The 14,871-nt window shown below is 41.1% G+C and overlaps 1 protein-coding gene across 13 annotated transcripts in view; it reads left to right on the top strand.

The window, feature by feature from the left end:
* The window catches only part of PRRC2C (proline rich coiled-coil 2C), a 79,704-nt gene that overhangs the window by 42,228 nt on the left and 22,605 nt on the right, over nt 1-14,871 (top strand). For 10 of the 13 annotated variants that reach the window (XM_081012000.1, XM_081012002.1, XM_081012001.1 and 7 more), the window contains exons 22-24: nt 1,427-1,678; nt 7,111-7,200; nt 10,662-10,763. In XM_081012000.1, the coding sequence (XP_080868126.1) occupies nt 1,427-1,678; nt 7,111-7,200; nt 10,662-10,763 (444 nt within the window). The remainder of the gene's footprint in view (nt 1-1,426; nt 1,679-7,110; nt 7,201-10,661; nt 10,764-14,871) is intronic. The other 3 variants (XM_081011998.1, XM_081012006.1, XM_081012005.1) reach the window with 2 other exon arrangements.

Genomic DNA, 14,871 nt, shown 5'->3' with positions numbered 1-14,871 from the left:
ATTTTAGAAGCTGCATTTTTGTGCCCATGTGTTCCAGCAAGAGGAAATCTAATCAAACTTCTGTGCTTATGTATCCTGGTTAACATATTTCTGATTATTGGGGGGGGAGGGGAGAGAATTGAATATTTATGTGGGGTGCTCACAAAATCAACTGCCACATGTTAAAAACTGCTGGGATTGCTTGTTGATATAACTGAAACAAATTAACTCACTCCAAAGTCTATACATTTATCTAGGAAAATCAAAAATACAACTTAAGACACTGGAGCATCAAGAATACCTAAATAAGGAAATAATAGAAGAAGAAAAACAGACAATAATTAAAAATTTATAAGGCACCAGAAATTGCGGCATTTCCAGGATAATAAAAATTGAAACATACTTTCTTACATTGTTTATTGGAATAATGAATTGCAATCCAGTACTTCACTCCTGGAAAAAATGAATTATAACAATTCCCAAAACTAGCAAAAACGTAGGATATGTGGATTCCTGTAGATCCCAGTGCAAATCTGACCTAACAGAGGTACAGATACATAGCTCCACCTACCATGTGGCAGTGGCGGTGGCAAAGAGAGCATATCATCACTGAATGCCCAGCAGAGCTTTATAGAGTAGTAAATTGACTGGTCCAGACCAGTATTGTTTCATTAACCATTCAATAGCTTGCTGTAAGAGATTTGTGAATCCCTTTTTGGGCGAAATCACTCGGATCTATGTCAGACTTTATGCCAGAGCACCATCATGTTACAGCCTGTGGGATTCACAGTTTCTGTTGTTGTAGCCTGAGGACATGGACAGGACACAGTAGTGAGGTTTACTGTGTTCCCTCTTGATCTCTGCCCATGACTGGTAAAATCTAGTAGCAGGGATTGACTAGACTGGGGGAGTGGTCAAAGCCTTCCTACAAAGGGAATTATGTGAAGCATCTTGAAAGAGGCAGTGGTGCATCCCTTTTTAAACTTCCTGGATCCAGAGGTTTTAGAAACTACCACCCAGTCTCTTAATATTCCATTCATGGCAAGGTGACTTAAGAGAGTCACCTTGCCATGCTGACCAGCCAGCTGCAGTTTGACTAGAGGAAGCAGTTATATAGATCTAATTGTGTCTGGTTTCAGGCCCAGTTGTAGTTGTAACTAAAGTTTATACTTTAGTTTTAACTGTATTTTCTCATGTTTGTGTTTGCCGCCCATTGCTGCCTTGGGAGGAAGCAATGCTATTTATCTAGAAAAAGAGGTGCCGGAGCTCACCATGAACACTTCCCCTGTTCTCTTTTAATGGTAATGGTGCCCACCTGAGATGTGCTAGAACTGTGTTCTGTCAAGTTCTGGCTGAAAAAAAGCCGAGGGAGGAAGGATGGAATATAGGTTATATAATAACAAACATAATAAACGAAGAGGCAGTAATCTTTTAATACATTGCATAGCTTTCAGATTTGAGTCCAGTAGAAAACAAAGAGTACAAGCCTGGTCCCATTGGGAAAGAACGGTCATTAAAGAACAAGAAAGTAAAAGAGGCTCAGCAAGGGGACCCTGAGGGGCAAGAGAAGTCAAGCCCTACTGCAGTCAGAAGTCCAGACCCTGTTACTTCTAAAGAAGGCAAAGCAGCTGCTGAACTTGGTACTGAAATAGGAACAATGATATCCGTGACTGCTTCAGAGTTTGGAGCAACCCAAAAGGTAAGAATCAAATGGAATGTCCACTTAAGTTAACTAATCAGTGCTGAATGGGTGGAATTTAGATATACCTGAGTGGAATATTTATAAATACCATAAATATTCATATATAGTGGATATTCATAAATATGGAGAAGCTGGCTTCAGTAGAACTCTTTCTGTGGCCTTCATCCTAGAAGTTTGCAGTACCCATTTTTTAAAAATGGCTATGAGTAAGTGAAGGCATCCAAGCATTAAGTTCTTGCTCAGATATTGTGTCATGCAGGTTTTATGGAGATTTGCTTTAGTAGAAAAGTAACAACAGCTACAAGTCTCTGAAATAAGCTGAAACAGCTTAAAGCTTCGTTTCCTCATACTTCTCCTAGTTCCAGAATGAAGTCATAGGGTGGAAACATCAGCATAAGACAAAGAACAGGGTTGTGTTCTCAGCATTGCTTTTGCTCAGTTTCCTTTGTTTTTTATTTGAAGACTTTTCAAGAACTGTCCAAAATGTATGGTTTCATAGGCTCATGGATTCTGGTACACACAAAAATGAAGCCAAACCATGGCTAAGCATGAATGATTGAACATGTGGGTACTTGGAGAGAGAAATGTGGCTGCTTTGCTCCTCCCATAGTCATGTTGCTGCCATGCTCCCCAAAGCTAAGCCACTGTTTCACCTAGCATTGCATCCAAACCTAATGACAGGGCCAAAGTTTCCCCATCTCTGCTCCATATGGGAGAAGTCCTCTTACTTCCTTCTCAGTTGATGCATGTGGAAATATTCTCTCAGGCAATGTCTTGCCTTACAATAATCAAGTATTTGAGCTTCAGTTAGTCATGTAGTTAACGTTTCCTAAACCTATTCAACTGATCACGGAAAACAGCCTGGAACGTCAAAGCATGTTCCATGTCATGTTGTTTTAGATATTTTAGTATTTTCCCAAATAGTCTTGTTCAGACTTCAGAAGAAGAAGAAGAAAAATTGGCTTTTAACAGTCACCTCTATCCACCCTTGGAAAGTCAATACACATTTGTATGTTTAAACTAAAGTATTAAAGGAGGCCATTTTAGATCCTATGGCTTCAGACAATTATTGTCCACTTTCACATTGGCTATTTTGGGTCATGGTGTTGGAGTGGGATGTGGTATATCAACTCCAGGTAGCTAAGGAAGATACTGATTATTTTGATCCATCCCAGTTACTATTATTTGTTTGTTTATTAAATTTGTATACCACCATTCATGTGAAGATCCCAGTTCAGCTTCAGCCTGGATCTGGGACAGAAACAACCTTGATTGGCCTGGTGAATAGCTTATGCCAAATAATATTCTAGATCTCTCAAATTTTATGGTCTGTTTTAGTGCTCAGCGATTTTTCAATATATTGGCCAAAATCTCTTTTGAAATCGCACTGCAATCACAATTTTGACCTGGCAATACACAGCAATATATTGCTCCTCATACGAGGGAGAACAGGACAGCCGATTTCAAGGGACCGCCAATATCACATGATGATCTCACCCTACCTGCGCAATCTCCATGGCTGCTCCTTCCCTCATCCCCACGCCTGATCTCCAATTTCAGACATTCTGATATATCAGAATATCGTGATGTTTAGCTGCTGATATATCACTATGTTAAAAACCAGGTATCACTCAGCCCTAGTCTGTTTTTTAGTATCCCTAAAATCCTTTGCTTATTAGGGACTACCCCACATTTTGTTCAGAACCTTGCTTTGCAGAGGTAACTACCATAGAGTTATCAAAATTTTCAAAAGTAGGGGGTTCGTGACTTGGCTTTTGAAAAATAGGGGGCACTCAGTAATTCGTAATTAAACATTTCCAGTTCCTCCTTGAGGAACATTTTCAGAAGGTGGTTGAGGAGGACTTCCAGTTCTCCCCATGGTGCCTTGTGGGGTGCCTCAAGGGTCTGTCTTGTCCCCCATGCGTTTTACCATCTGCATAAAACTGCTGGGGGACATCAGCTGGATGTTTTGGCAGCAATGTCTAGCTTGCAGATGACACTCAAATCTACCCCTCCTTTTTGTCCTCTGATTTCATGGGGGCTGTAGAGTTCCTAAACTGGTATCTAGATGCTTTCTTTGGACTGATGGGGGGTAAACAAGCTGAAATTAAATTCAGATAAGATTGAAATCTGTAGGTAGGGAGATCACATGCTCCTTACAACTGATCTTAGATGGAGTTGCCCTCCCACTAAAGAACCAGGTACACACTTTCTGAGTTCTTGTGTACTATACACTAACAGGCAGAGCACGGGTGATGGTGGCCAGGAGCTAATTTTATCAGCTTCAGCCGGTGTACCTATTAGAGAAGTCAGATGTGGCCACAGTTATTAATGCTCTAGTCACATCCAGGCTGGACTCCTTGTGGGGTTGCCTTTAAAGACAGTTTTAAAATTTCAGCTGGTTTTGCATGCAACTGTCAGTGTCTTGATGGGAGCTAGGTGGTCAGACCATGTGAAGCTTTGAAACTGCACTTGGTTGCTAGTGTGTTTCTGAGCCTAATTTAAAGTGCTGGTGGTGACATTTAAAAGAACCATTGGCGCTCCAGCTGTTGCTGGTCCACAATTTGCATCATTGCTGGCCATTTGCCATCCATGCAGGGGCTGATGAGAGTTATATATATTTTTTTAAATGATATTTATTGAAAATTTTTAAAATTACAGAAAAAGACAAAGCCGAGAAAGAAAAAAGAAAAAACGGAAAAGAGGGGGGGGGGGACAAACAAACCACATCCAGCAATACAAATTCAAAAAACAAAAATACACCACAAACAGATAAAAATAAAACCAACATTCTCAAATCTTCAACTTTCATTACCTTCTTTCTTTGACCTCCTCCTCCTCCTCCTCCCTTTTTTTGTATCCCAGTTAATAATTATCACAGCAAATCCTTTCCATATTTCATAATATTCTGTCATTACATTACCTTAATCTATTTTCATCTTATCTTATAAAAAACTTTAAAACTTAAAACTTAAATCTTATTTTTACCCACTTCTCATAACCATAATATTCTTGCCTAATTCTTTAAACATTTTTGCTAGAGCCAAGTAGTTTCGTTCCAACATTTTTCTAACAGTCATCAATTTTATAAAACAATCCTAGTGATAAAAAAAGAAAGAAATAGAAACAATCCAATCTTCAGCCAGCGTCCCTTCCTCCTGGTCCCGGGTTTTGTCAGTCCTTTTTATCCCATCGATCTAGCGCATTAACCTGGTAACCTTATATCCGAGGCCCTTAAGTCCCTTCCATGTCCCTTCCACAGCTCTTCTTCATATTCACCTTTCACTCGTGGGAACTCCAACTTGGTAATGTTTTTGACCCTTTTCAACAAATCAGCCCCTTTTCCATAGTCCAGACTAAACTCCATGTAGTATTTAAAAACATGTTTCAGAATCCCTCCAAAATTGAGAGCCCCCACAGCTCCAAACATCTCACGGCCCATTGCCAGACTCGGAAAGTCCAAACATCCCTGCATAGGGGGGTCTATCCAACCCCCCATTTCCAAATCAGTCCAAACTTTATCTTTCCTAATCTGGCTTTTTCCAAGTTCATTTGTCAAATCCAAAAGCTCATGTTCCTGCTGGGCCGCAGCTCCCTCCATCTCTGGGGCCCAAGATTCCGCAACATCCTCTTCTCTCATCTGTTCTGTCAGGGCACACTCCTGATTTAATTCCTGGGTGGGCTCCATATAGTTTCCCACTACCTGTTCAAAAATTCTGGCCGCATTAGTCATCAAATCCGTCTTCTCAGTTAACTGTTCCAGTAGAGTATTTATTTTACAGAGAGCACACAACAGAGCTTCTGAATACATTGTCCTACAAGGTCACAAGCTTTTTCCCACGATTGTAATCTGTGACAGCTGCAAGCTCCCTGGAATTAGTTACAGTTTCCCAGTCTCCCTCTAGGGGAAAAACTTCTAATTGTTCTTGCAACAAAGTTTCTTTTTTGAGATATTTTGTCAATATTTGTTCCTTTAAAATGAGAAAGGAAACAGTGGAATCACTATGTTTCTCTTCTTTTAGCTATCTGTCAAAAAACGTTTGTCTCTGGTCAATGAGCTTCAAACGTCAGTCCTGACACCCCGCTCCAGGATCAGGACGGTGGAAAGTTACTTTACTTTAAACTCACTTCTGCAAATTTAAACAGTCCGAAAAAGATCCCCCTTCTTCTCCTGCTGCCGAAGGGGGGTTCGAGGATTTTAAATGATGAAAGCCGATCCTTTAGAAGCGATTTTCTGAGCTCTAGTTTACGTTGTCTTTGCTTTGTTCTGTCTACAAAGAAACGGAAGGATGACTTCCTGTTTAGACCTTCCCGTTTCAGTACCAAATTGAAGCAAATTTTTAAATCCAATTCCTTTCTGCTCGCAAGTCCTTATTTAAAGTCCAATTGTTCAAAGTTTAAGTACTCACGGGTGCTTATTTTAGAAGCCAAATTGTCCCAGGAAAAAGGCAGCGCTCTCTGGCAACAGCTATGCGGCTTCGCTCCACGGAAGTAGCAGTTGACTCACAGCACCGCGCCACTTCCCCCTCTTCGCTTCGGAGCCCGTTAGTGGGTTCCTTTGCGGGTTGGGGGGGCGCTAAGGGTGCCCGCCAAGTCCCATGGTCACAGGCTTCATCCGCCTGTGATTTTTAAAAGGGTCCCTGCTTCGCCGTAGTGGAAAAGACCCGTTTCGCGCGGAGCTAGTCCCTCCAGTTCAGAGGGAGTCCGCCATTGCCGATGGCGCCACCCCGGAAGTTCGGGCTGATGAGCGTTATAGTTCAGCAACAGCTGGAGGGCCAATGGTTGGATTTGAGGTTTTTGGTGTGTTTTTTAAAGGCCTGCCCCCATACCAGTCTGCCGATACTTCCAGTGTTGGCAATGGAGGCCATCTTACCTGCCAACCTTCAAGAACAATTAAATTGGCAGGCGTTTTCTGTAGTACCTTCATGGTTCTGGATTTCAGTACCAGTAGGGCTTTGTCCAGCCAGATCTCCTTAGGTCCTTAGGAAGGCATTAAGAGCTTGCCTGGTTTTGATGGCCTTCACTTGAATGTTGTTTTAATCCGTTTGCTGTGCTGTCTTGCTGCTGATGCTTTAGGTTATAGCTATGTTAGGGGGGCTGGATATGTGCTTTTTACTGCTGGTTTCGTTAATGTTTGGTATTTTGAAAGTATTGCATTGTTCTATTATTGTGGAAATTACCTTAAGAGAGTTTGCTGTTTAAGGTGGCCTATAACTTATCTTAAGTAAATATAAGTGTATTCATGTACCTTTTTTGTGGATCATGAAGTTATGTAAAGTTATTTATGATGCTTTATTGTGATATGACAGTTTAGTTAATGAAGTTGTGAATGGAGAACTTATTTTAGCTTTTTCATCTCTTTAAAGCTCTCTTTTTTACAGGGTATTGTTATTGTATAGGTCAGCTTCTTCAACTTCTTTTCTTTACAGGAGTCTGTAACAGACTATACAGCACCTTCTTCTCACTCCAGTACTGTGGCTACAAGCAGTGCAAAGATGGAAGAGGCTTTAGTGACAAATGTAAGCTTATTGGTTACTTTAAGCATAGCTTTAAACATAACTTTTATTTTTCATGGCATTTAAAACTAAAACTCTGCTATACAGATCTTCTGTAATTTTTATTGTGCAGTAACAATGCAAAAATAATGTTAGAGACCTTGTAGATAAAGGCTAGTGGAACATGGGTGTTTCATCTTAATGGAATTTTGAGAAGCTTTCAAGAATTGTGGAAAAAATAGTGGTTTGAGCAATCAGTGCTAGCTAGGCTATAGGGTTACAGTGGTACCCTGGGTTACATACGCTTCAGGTTGCAGACTCCACCAACCCAGAAATAGTACCTCGGGTTAAGATCTTTGCTTCAGGATGAGAAAAGAAATCGTCCTCCGGTGGCGCGGCAGCAGTGGGAGGCCCCATTAGCTAAAGTGATGCTTCAGGTTAAGAACAGTTTCAGGTTAAGAACGGACTTCCGGAACGAATTAAGTACTTAACCCGAGGTTCCACTGTATTAGCATATTGTGTGTGCAGTACCATGTGGTAAGGAAATGCATACTGTTATGGCAATTGAGATTTTCACAGAATAGTTAATTCTAGGTTCATTAAGGCTCTCACTACACATTCAGAAGGATTACTTGGTGTCATCTCTCTTGGGCTTGTCTGATTTCAGAATATACAATACAGGTGAGGTTTGCATAAAATCACCCTCCACACTAAAAATAAACACACACCTCCCTTCCTGTAGAAAGCTGTGTGTTGAGAAGAAATCTAGCCTAGCTCTTTTTTCCAAAGTGCTACCTTCCCAGCTGTAGGTGGGAGAGCATTCAGTCATGACATCTCCAATACGCCAGGAGGGATTTACTTACATAATCCTTTCCAGTGCATCATCTACATGCAGGTTCCGTTCTCCAAACACAATGCATTCCCAGGAAACAGTTTGTGACCTGAGCGTTCGCATAATAAGCTGATGATTTCCATTATTTCCTATGGAAACGTTTCTAATCCATGATTTATCCATTCTTCCTCCATGCTTTCTGCCTGAAACTGTTGCAAACAGTCAGCAAAATCCAAACAAAGGAAAAATTATTTCTTTGATCTGTCCTGCTCCCTGATTTGTCTGATCTCCCTCCCTCCATCACTTAATGGTTTCTGCCTGAAACTGCTGCAGCCAATCAGCAAAAGCCAAACAAAGGAAAATTATTTCTTTGATCTCTCCTGCTCCCTGATTTGTCTGATCTCCCTCCATGCTTTGTGCCTGAAATGGCTGCTGCTGTCCAGCAAAACACAACCAAGTAAGGAAATGGGAAAACTTTGACTGTTTGGGTATCTGAATTAGCCATCCATGTACCAAGGTTTGGGCATAATTCTTTGTGTTCAGATAACTGAGATTTTGTATAATGAGCATTCCAACAGCAGCACCTGCACATACTTCAGTTTTACTAGAATTTATTTCTATATCAAAATTGCCAATCTGCTATATAACATAAAGTGAACATGTTGAAAAATATGACTCATCACACATGCAGGAAGAATTTTGTTAAGGTAACTACATCTATATTGCGCAATCCTGAAGATCATATTTGCAATCGTAATATAGTAATAGGGTTTACTCAAGTAATTACTTTGTTGTCTTTCACACACACCCGTTCCCACCGTAGCCTTGACATTGGCTTTTTGCTAGTAGGCATTACAAGCATGTAAGTGACCAAACAGACTTTTTGTGCAAGAATATCACTTGCAGAGTAAATTCATATGCCATGGAACCAGTTGGAGCATCCATTTATGATCACACACTTCTTCCTCTTCTCTACTCCCCCACCCCCATGATTAGTCTGCTCCTTCACCTTCTCTTTCACTGTTTGAGATTACTGTAACAGCTGACAGCTAAATTGGATAATTCAGGTTAGCAGTAACCATAGTTTGTCTGCAAAGTGGAGATTGGAGCCATGCTTTGAAGTGGGTCTAAGTCCCTGGTTTGGATTGATGGCCTGCCCAATTAAAACATTGTGGGAAATTATTTTTCTCTCAAACTCTGAAAAGGATGGAGAAGGCATGCACAACTTGGAGGGGTGAAAGCATGAGACCACGGAGTTGCTTCTCACTGCCAAATCATGGCTCTGTGAGATATCACTCTTTAGCTACAAGAGAGAAGGCAAGATTCTGTTCATCTTATAAGGGTTTGAAAAAGCAAAAGCAACACACACACACACACACACACACACAAAATTGAGAAGTGTGTGGGTGATGACCTCTAAATAACGTGGCATACAATGTGAACTGTAACCATTCTGTTTGTGTGTTAGTCTCGTGTTTCTCGGCAAAGTGGTACGGGTCCTCTACAAATGGTTCTTCTGACTAGTATCTTATTTCCTACTGCAATATGTGGACACCTAAATATTCTGTGAATAACTCTGGAAACCAATTGTGGATGCCAAATAAGAGCGAAGCAACCTAGAACTTTAAGAGCAGAATAATGGCAGTGGTTATTGAATTTAAATGCTTTTATCCAATGTACCTTTATTTTTATTTGGTAAGTCTGCAAAGGCTTTGGTTTTGCGTTCTTTGATTGATGGTACACCTTGGCAAATGCTGTCTGGCAACAGAAAGTGTCCCCTTATGGAATCCTGGTGCTTATTATTTTGTTGCTTTGTGACTCCATCTCTGGCGTAACCATGTTGCTTGTGTTTGAAGGAGAGCAGGATTTGAACGACTCTCCAAGGGAGTTTCCAGTTAGTGAATTGTTTCCTATTAAGTATACTTTATGGCGGTGTTTGTGGCTTTCTTTGTCATCCCTTTTGTTCATAAAGTTTTGAAATGTTTGAGGTTGATTATTATGTCCATGATGGAGTACTGTGTAATTCTTGGGTGCTGATGACTTTTGTGTACAGTATTTTTGGAGTTCGATTTACTCCTAGATGTGTGGTTTGAAAATTTCATCTACCTTCATTCTTTAAACTAGCTTAATTCCATTCTGTGGCAGTATCTTGTAAGAATGATTGTAAGAGCACTGATAATGGCCAAGAGTAAGAGAGCATCAATGTCTTTGTTTTGTCTATATTGGAGTCTTCAGGAAAATCTATTGATTGCACTTAGTTAAGTTCAAGTAAAATTGTACTATTCCTGCAGTAGTTTAGTTTTTGTGCACCTGTGACACTATGAAAGGAGGATATTTCTCAATGTTTGAGGACCATCATTCTACTTCTTTAATGAGTCCTGTGAGAATCAGTGTAGGGGAATTACAATAACCTGAATTTAATTTTTGGAATTAAATCCAAAAGGAAATGGTCAACAAGCCATGACTGTGAACCAGAAAGTCTTTTCCCCCCTCCTGTCAGATCTTTTTTTGTCCTTTTTATGTTAAAGCTTCCCTGCTAAATGCTTGCACCTGAAAGACAATTTAGTTCAGCGGCATTGCTTGAGCTCTTGCTTTTGTTGGGGCTTTTGTTATAGACCTAGCTAGAATGTGATGTGTGTTGCCTGCCTTTCAGGTGCCCCTGCCCCACACCCTTCCCCTCCCTAGGAGGGAGGCTCTACAACAGAGCTCCAGCCTAACTCCAGTTTCTCCCGCTACCGTGGACCTCACCCTCAAGGTATGTACCACATCCCTCTAAGGGTCATTTTCTTGCATGCAGGGGAAAGACTTCATCAAGATCTTGCTGGCAAACTTCAGTGGAGAGACCAAAAAGTCAGTTTTTGCTTTTTAGACCACTAGAACAATAGTTTCTAAGGGGGTTCATTACATTTCTTTGACCCCACTTTGTAACTAACAGCAATTGGCTGACTCTTGCCACCCAAATCCTAGGATACACATCAGAATATCAGATAGGACTTATTAGGATGATTGTGATTTCCCCCTCCTATAGAGAGTATATGGGAAATGAGCTATGTATAGATAGGTGGTTCCAGATGCCTTTCTGTGAAATAGCTTGTATTGTTTTGAGCAATTATTGTTGAGGTTAGCAATATGCAATGTATATTGGCTGGCTGATGCAGCACACTTTGTGCAGGAGACTGGCAGTGTTAGAATTTGCTGATAGCTTAATATTTTCTATTAAGTGGTAACTGGTGTGACCTTTTTAGTGACGGTGTGAGGTAGGTGTGTGAAGGCAGCCAGGTAGTGTTCATAGGTGACAGTGTTCATTTGGACTATATTGTGCATCTCATGCTGCAAAGTGAGTCTCAGTAGCATTATTTACAGATTGATTCCAATTCTTCTCAGTTCTGCAAAGTGGTAGAACATGTGTTTGCATAGCTCAGTTAAATAGAGCTTTTGTGAGAGAGGTTCCAAATAGGAACATGCCTCCTGTGATTACAGATTTTAGAGGGTGGGGTTCTTGTCTTATTGATATACATCATATGTATATACTAGTAACTCTCTTAATCAGCTGAGACTAGACTGAATTTTTGAAGACCTGGCCCACATTTCAAAATACTTATGAAAATTGTCCAACAGACATAGCACTGGGCTGAAAGCAGCTTGTAAAGTAAATGTACACAACTTCAGCAGAGCTTACACTCAACAATTATTACAGTTGTTGCTTAGATTGATGTGGCTGTGCTGCCTTTTTCCTCTCTGATCTGTTTCATGTTGACGTATCATTTAAACTTCACTATTGTGCCTCTGTGGATGTATTCAGCTGAAAGCATTTCTGTGATAAAGTAATGTACCTTTTTGTTCTGTTTAGTCTGAGGAACTATTTGGGTATTTGGTATAAAGTTTGCATGTAATTTGTTGTTGTGAATGTGGACAGGCAGGATGATAGGAAGGTAGATAAAGGCACATGCCATGTTCTTATACAGCAGTTGTATTATGAACAGTATCTAATGTCTTGTTACGGATTCTTATCATGCTATTGTCTTCGTTAAAATAGGTTTTACATTTGAACCTTTTGTGTTCTGCAATGAAGATTTGATATTTCTGTGCAGTATCTTGAATATTTTACACCTAGGGATATAATTTTATATTAAACTTAATGGGGGGGGAGGCTTTAAATGCCATAAAATACGCTTAATAACCAATACATAGTTTTGTCTGGGTTAATTTCCAGTAAGATGATAATTTGCAGCATGCGTTGTAGCTGAAAACAGTTGCATTAGAAAATAGGGTTGATTTTAAACGGATACATATAATACATAATCTCATGATCAAAAGTGGTTGTCCATAAAAATTGTCTAGCATAGACAACTACAAGTCCTGTGGCATCTGAAGACTGACTTATTGTTACTTTTCTGAAAGCCATAGCAGGGATAAGCAACATTTTCCCCTGAGGACCACACACTAGTGGGCAAAAATGTTTCCTACAGTTTGTGGGGGGCAAAACCAGCATGCCTCTCATGACACACAATAATCTTGGCTATCAGTGTAACTTGGATTGTTGCAATTGCCAGGTTGCAGGGCGTGGTTACACATACAATGGGTTGTCTTCAATATTCTCCTAATTGTCCTATGCAGGTTTGAAGAGCATGCTGTATTTTGAAATTGCACTCTGTCTGCATTTCCTGCTGGTGTTAGAAGGGTTGTTGGGGCAATGGCAAGGGTTATCGGCCCAGGCCTGGCTCTAGCTCAAAGGCAGGCAAGAGGCCACAGCTGTGAGTGACCTGCCATTTTCTGCACCAAACTCAACCATCCTCTCTCACTAAAAGGAAGAGCAGTGGTGGCAGTAATTCAGTACTCACTGTGTGGCACAGGAGCGCAAAGCAGATGATTAATCACCAGGAAGGAAGGAAGTACAAGTGGTACCTCGCAAGACGAATGCCTCGCAAGACAAAAAAACTCGCTAGACGAAAGGGTTTTCTGTTTTTTGAGCTGCTTCGCAGACGATTTTCCCTATGGGCTTGCTTCGCAAGACGGAAACGTCTTGCAAGTTTGTTTCCTTTTTCTTAACACCGTTAATACAGTTGCGACTTGACTTCGAGGAGCAACTCATAGAACGTGGTGTGGTAGCCTTTTTTGAGGTTTTTAAAGACTTTGGTGATTTTTGAAGCTTTTCCAAAACTTTCCCGACACTGTGCTTCGCAAGACGAAAAAAATCGCAAGACGACAAAACTCGCGGAACGAATTAATTTCGTCTTGCGAGGCACCACTGTAAATGCCAGGGTTTTTTAGGCTGAACTTTTAAGCTGAAATTGATAGGCAGCAGGGTAATTTGGGCAGCTGCAGGAAGCAACCAACTGATCACATGGGAGAAGGGTGAGGGCAACATACAGGGCATGGGTTGCCTTTAAGTGCCTTAGCATCTTGGAAGTGATTCAAAGAAGGCAACGGTAATGAAGATCTAAGCTATATTTCTTCCATAATTTAAGAACCACAGTATACAGTTGCAATCAAAATTCTTCAACCCCCGTTGCAAATCAGGTTTATGATCAAAATTTACAGACTTTCAGCTGTTTGCAATAAGCAAATCAAACAAAAGCAATTGAAATAGCTCAACACAATGTATGCTTCAAGTGGTTTCTCCAAATTCAGCTCAAATTGCAACTTATACTGGCTTCTCCAATCTCACTATTATTCAACCCCCCTGAATAGAATCCCTCACAACAGCACAAATACAACAGGTGTTGTCTCAAGCACTCCTTATTTAGCTGAACAAGGGCTTCATTAGTTGCAGCAGGTGTGCTTGAGCCAGAACACATGAAATACCTGAGCTGGCAAGGGGTTTGCTGAGTGTCAAATTTGGCTGCATGTTAGAAATATCATAGAATCATAGAGTTGGAAGAGACCACAAGGGCCATCGAGTCCAACCCCCTGCCAAGCAGGAAACACCATCAGAGCACTCCAGACATATGGTTGTCAAGCCTCTGCTTAAAGACCTCTCCACCACACTCCTTGGCAGCAAATTCCACTGTCGAACAGCTCTTACTGTCAGGAAGTTCTTCCTAAGGTTTAGGTGGAATCTTCTTTCTTGTAGTTTGGATCCATTGCTCCGTGTCCGCTTCTCTGGAGCAGCAGAAAACAACCTTTCTCCCTCCTCTATGTGACATCCTTTTATATATTTGAACATGGCTATCATATCACCCCTTAACCTCCTCTTCTCCAGGCTAAACATGCCCAGCTCCCTTAGCCGTTCCTCATTAGGCATCGTTTCCAGGCCTTTGACCATTTTGGTTGCCCTCCTCTGGACACGTTCCAGTTTGTCAGTGTCCTTCTTGAACTGTGGTGCCCAGAACTGGACACAGTACTCCAGGTGAGGTCTGACCAGAGCAGAATACAGTGGCACTATTACTTCCCTTGATCTAGATGCTATACTCCTATTGATGCAGCCCAGAATTGCATTGGCTTTTTTAGCTGCCGCGTCACACTGTTGGCTCATGTCAAGTTTGTGGTCAACCAAGACTCCTAGATCCTTTTCACATGTACTGCTCTCAAGCCAGGTGTCCCCCATCTTGTATTTGTGCCTCTCATTTTTTTTGCCCAAGTGCAATACTTTACATTTCTCCCTGTTAAAATTCATCTTGTTTGTTTTGGCCCAGTTCTCTAATCTGTCAAGGTTGTTTTGAAGTGTGATCCTGTCCTCTGGGGTGTTAGCCACCCCTCCCAGTTTGGTGTCATCTGCAAATTTGATCAGGATGCCCTTGAGTCCATCATCCAAGTCGTTGATAAAGATGTTGAATAAGACCGGGCCCAAGACAGAACCCTGTGGCACCCCACTAGTCACTCTTCTCCAGGATGAAGAGGAACCATTGATGAGCACCCTTTGG

This window comes from Podarcis pityusensis (genome assembly GCF_964106645.2).
Source record: "Podarcis pityusensis genome assembly, chromosome: 6".
Classification (NCBI taxonomy): domain Eukaryota; kingdom Metazoa; phylum Chordata; class Lepidosauria; order Squamata; family Lacertidae; genus Podarcis; species Podarcis pityusensis.
This window is presented reverse-complemented; position numbering and strand designations above follow the sequence as displayed.